This window comes from Gavialis gangeticus, unplaced genomic scaffold (genome assembly GCF_001723915.1).
Source record: "Gavialis gangeticus isolate Ggan-Ray unplaced genomic scaffold, GavGan_comp1, whole genome shotgun sequence".
NCBI lineage: Eukaryota > Metazoa > Chordata > Crocodylia > Gavialidae > Gavialis > Gavialis gangeticus.
Genome location: NW_017729032.1, coordinates 182183075 through 182187901, shown reverse-complemented (window position 1 = coordinate 182187901; position 4827 = coordinate 182183075). Strand labels below are relative to the sequence as shown.

General features: G+C 38.3%; 1 protein-coding gene across 2 annotated transcripts in view; it reads right to left on the bottom strand.

Moving 5' to 3' along the window:
- Window positions 1–368: 368 nt before the first annotated feature.
- The window catches only part of PDHA1 (pyruvate dehydrogenase (lipoamide) alpha 1), a 26227-nt gene continuing 21768 nt past the window's right edge, over window positions 369–4827 (bottom strand). For both annotated transcript variants that reach the window (XM_019524662.1, XM_019524663.1), the window contains 3 exons: window positions 3611–3678; window positions 2595–2703; window positions 369–971 (listed from right to left, as the gene is read on the bottom strand). In XM_019524662.1, coding sequence (XP_019380207.1) covers window positions 807–971; window positions 2595–2703; window positions 3611–3678 — 342 coding nt within the window. In that variant the 3' untranslated portion in view covers window positions 369–806. The remainder of the gene's footprint in view (window positions 972–2594; window positions 2704–3610; window positions 3679–4827) is intronic.

Sequence of the window (4827 nt, the reverse complement as noted above, 5' to 3'; positions counted from 1 at the left end):
ATCAAGAAATTGACTACTTGTCAATATACGAATACCTGTAGCAGAAAAAAACTATTTAATTTTGCACTTTGAAATCTGTATTTTAAATACATACCTTGTATTCTAAGTGGTTTTTTAAATGTGTTGTACAATTGTGCTCCCAAAGGTACAGACTTGATTAAAAGCAAATGTGTCAGTGTGAAGTAGTTTAAAGGGGATAATATTGAATTTTCTGTGATGGTGATATGTTATGTTACATGTGCAGTTTGTATATATTAAAACAAATCGACATTTTATGGTACCAAAAGGAAAAATTGCTCTTTGTGATGCAATGTTTCTTTGAGTTAAAAAAAAACAAACAAACCCCAAAACACCACTACAAGCTTTTATATTCACTGGACATTTTGTTGATAATCATGCTCCTTAATAATTTTTAATAAATTAGAGCCTGAATCTGTTAATAAATGATAGCACCAACCCTGTATACACAAAGCAAACAGCCACACCATTTTAATGTAACAGTTAATATCTGTGTACTGTACATACCATGATTTTATTTCAGACACTTAGTTTGTATAACTCATAAATACAGGAATCCAAAAAAACCACAGAAACGGGGTAAAGCAACAGTTATTTAAATTGCTATAAACTTAATTCAGCTCCTTCTGAAGTAGGATCCATTATCTTTACACGATCCACAGCAACATGGCCCTCTCTGTGAAAATAAACTTTAAAGATGAGCAGTTTACAGTTCTTAGACTGAATACAAAATTAATCCCAATAAAAAAGCCATATGTAACAAGCTCCTGGGCTAAATTATGTTTGTTTTAGCAGGCAGATTTGTATCTGATCCACTGATTGGGGCCACGCACCTCAAAAGGTGGCTCATTACAGTAGATGTGATTGCTTAGTTCTTCCAAAGGTGGTTCTGGATCAGTGGTAGCAAACTGAGCAGCTTCCTCAATCTCTTTCCTTACTTCTACATCGATTTCCTAAATGAAAAGAACAAGACAACTTGTTAAGCAGATAATACAAAAGGCCAATTATAAGTGTAGAACTAATGTTTCTGCCCCTAACTGTCCAGACAGAAATGCTACTTGAACCATTAAGAGATCCTCCTTTAAGTGAGTAAAGAGATTCACACGTTCAGGATTTGGCCCTTGTATAGAGGTAAAAGCAAACATGAAGGCCTTAACTAGTTCAAACTGTACTCCAAGACAGTGCCAAAAGGAAGTGTATGTTAGTCTCAATGTTTCCAGGAAAATCATGATTACACAGTCTTAAGGTATTGCAGTGCTCACTGCTAGAGATGCCTTCAAACCTATCAGTAATGTCTGCAGCTGCAAAAACAGTTAAGCACACCAAGCACTCAGCAGTATCCTTGGCCTTTTTTTTCCTCTGACATTGTGGAAATCTGGTACTCCTGGGAACTGTTAAGACAGTTGCAGAGACTGTACTGTGGTAATAAACCCAACTAATAATCATTTATATTTTTAAAAAAATAACTCTAGTTCATATGGTATCATAATTTTAAACACTTTAAGTTCTGCATTTCTAAACTTACTACTAGGTACAGTTGCAAAGATTAAGTTTCCCTTTAACAATTATTAGCTTTTCAGCTTAAAGGACAAAATTGAAGCAAAGCCATTATTTTCCTTGTTTAAGGAGAGTTGGGGTAGGATACACCATCTTCAGTAGAGTTTCACCCACAATGATTCAAATTTACAAGGTTGTGGGTGCAACTCTACTGAAGATGGTGTATCCTACCCCAACTGTCCTTAAACAAGGAAAATAATCTATTTTGTGTGAAAAATAGCATGCAAGTGTTTCTGATCCTCATTTACTTTTGTTTGGAAGCACTGTATTCAAATAAAAGGTTCACTAGCAGGAATTCTCAAGACTGGTTGGTGGGTGGAACCTTTAAATAGGAACAGAATTAAATAGTTTTTTCATTTTCCAGATTCAAACCTACACACAATTTAAAGGAAATTGATAGAGCTGTAATTCATACCAGATGTTTGTGTCTTTCAGAACTGAATTGCTATATGGAAGCTTTTATCTTTCTGATTGATTTGTGTCTCTTCCCAGATTTGTTGAACTGACTAGTGAAACAAAAGCTTTTCTTTTGTTCATGCATCTTGATAAAAAGCAGATGGATGAAAAGGAAGTACAAAAAGTTTAATTGTGGCAGTTGCAAACACATGCATGGAGATACTAGAGTGGGTTTGCTGGGACCCTGTTAGAATTCTGCCATTGCCAAATGGGGATGGAGAGAATGGGGCACCTTTCCCTGTCTTCAACACAGTTAATCCCTAGGGCTTGCAAGGCCACTTAGAGAACTTTTATAACCCCAAGTGGAGGAGGAGGGGGGAAATATTGTATTTCACTCTCAACATATAACCAGTAAAACATTTCCCCTAAATTACAAATTTGTAAGTTGGTCTATATGATATAGTTTTGCTGGCATTAGTTAGAACAGTCATTTTAATTTGGAAAACAAATGAGTATTTTTCCTACTTCCTTTCATGCAGCGCAAGGGGATAGCTACTGGCAATCTATCACTGGGAATGCATGGCTCATTGGTGCTAGGTTTCAGCCCACAGTCTCAGCAATACCTTTAATTCCTCAACACTAGCAAGGTTATTGTTAACCATTCTGTCCTTCAGCAGAGTAATAGGGTCACTTTTGCTTCTCACTTCTTGAATTTCTTCCCTTGTCCGGTAGCTAGGAGAAAAATAAGACACACATTATGCATGATAAGGATGTAGTTGTAGAATCAGTAGTGAAGTTCTGTGCACTACCCCAGAGAGACAAGGGCTGACTGATTCAGTGAAGTTTGAAGAATATAAAGTTAAGCAAAATAACATGAAATAATAAGAAAAACTAAGAACTACTGAACAAAAAGATGACTGTTTAAAGCAGGGGTTGGCAACATTTTTAAGCAGAGTATAAAAAACACTTGCAACCTTGACTTGTAGGAAGTTGGCATGCCAGGGGTGAATGGCAGGGGAGCCATGAGGGCAGCAATCCTTATTGTGGGAGCAAAGGCCCAGCTGCTTCCCCACTGACTGCCCTGAGGCATGTGTGCCAAGCAAAATGCCTTTGCATGCCAAACTCTGGCACTCATGCCAGAGGTTGCCTATCCCTGGTTTAAGGACTCAGAAATTTTCCTTCTTTCATACCACATTCGGGGCCTACAAGCAAACAAGACTCCCAGTGATGTGTGCACCACTCCATTATGTTCAGGTTATATCCACTCATGAGTTTACAGATGTGTAACTGGAAAGAAGTTGAAACAACTGAATCAGCTGTTACTAGGATGAGTACAATATAGATGGCAGTGTGACAGCACCACTGGTTGATGGGAAATAAAGTGAAATGAAATGGTGTGATCAAGTCTTTTAAAAAGATTCCAACTAACTTCAAGGCACCCAAATGCAGATTTAAGAATGAAGTGTAAAACTACCATGATTGTAACACTATGATGTTTCACAATTTAGGTTTTTTTTTAATTTTAGTGGTGTACACAAACAGAAGACAGACAAGGAAAAAAATGTGAATTCTTCCATTCAGCAGGCCTATTCAGATTAACCAAAGAAGGTTAAAGTTTACATAGTTATTTTCACTCTACCTGATTCCAGGGTCACTCATGCTGTGTCCATGATAACGATATGTCTGCAACTCCATCAGAATAGGTCCCTGTACACCAAAAAAAAAAAATGGTTACAGGTTTATCATAAACTTCAAGACTAAGGGTTGGGAATCTTTTGCTGGTGTGGACCACCCTTTGCAATGCAGGCAGAAGTCCTCGCCTCCCAGGGCAGCCAGCTACTTGCTCTGACCTTTGCTGCTAATCCCCAACCCTCTACAATGGGGTTAAGTGCAGATGTGACAACGCAGCAGGTGGTGGAGTGTAGGACGTGAACAGCTCAGCACAGCTCTATGCCACCATTCCCCCATACCAGACTGGACCTTTGCAAGCCAGGTGAGATCTTTTCACAGGCCAGACTTGGCCCATGGGCTGTAACCCTGCTCAAGACTAATAATCACATATTACCCCTTGCAAGTAATACCTATTGACATCAGCTACGCATTTTGTGTATAATGAATCTAACTACCCCGCTCTTTCCTAGCTTCATTTGCATTACACAGGACCTCCTGCAACATGGCTGGATAGAGAAAAAAATATTTTTTTAAAAATGTTGTTATTACAAACACACCAGGACAATGGAACAAGCTACCTAGGGAAGCTGTGGAATCTCCTCCTTGGAGGTTTCTGAGAGGAGGCTAGATAGACAACTATCTGGGATGGGTCAGGTAAAGCACATTTTGCATCTGTGGAGGGAGTTGGACTATGTGAACCTTATGGTCACTTCCAACTCTGCAATTCAGAAGTTTTGTTTTTAAAAACAAATTCTTAAAATGAAACCTGAATTTAATACCAAACATGTTAAGGCCTAAACCTCTTGTAAGTTCTTAAAACATTTAAAATAATTATGCTGAATGCATGAGCTTATGTAAAAAAAATCAAGTTGAAGGCTATAGAAGAGGTAGGAACAGGGGAGCAACAGCCAGCTTGAGATCAAGTTTTACACACGTGGTACAACATGTTCATGTGCTTTAAGAGCTTAAGCTCCCTGTGGGCAACTCAGGAGACAGATACCATCTAGGATCGCCTCAGGATTAAATTTCTGTTACTACCCTAACAGATACTAGTCAAAAGGTTAACTATGTAAGTAAGCAAACCAACACATTCACTATTTTCTAGCAAAATAAAATGTTTAAATGTGCAAGAATCTGAATGTATTTCCTATAAATGTTTGTGTGCACCTTCGGGGGGGGGGGGGG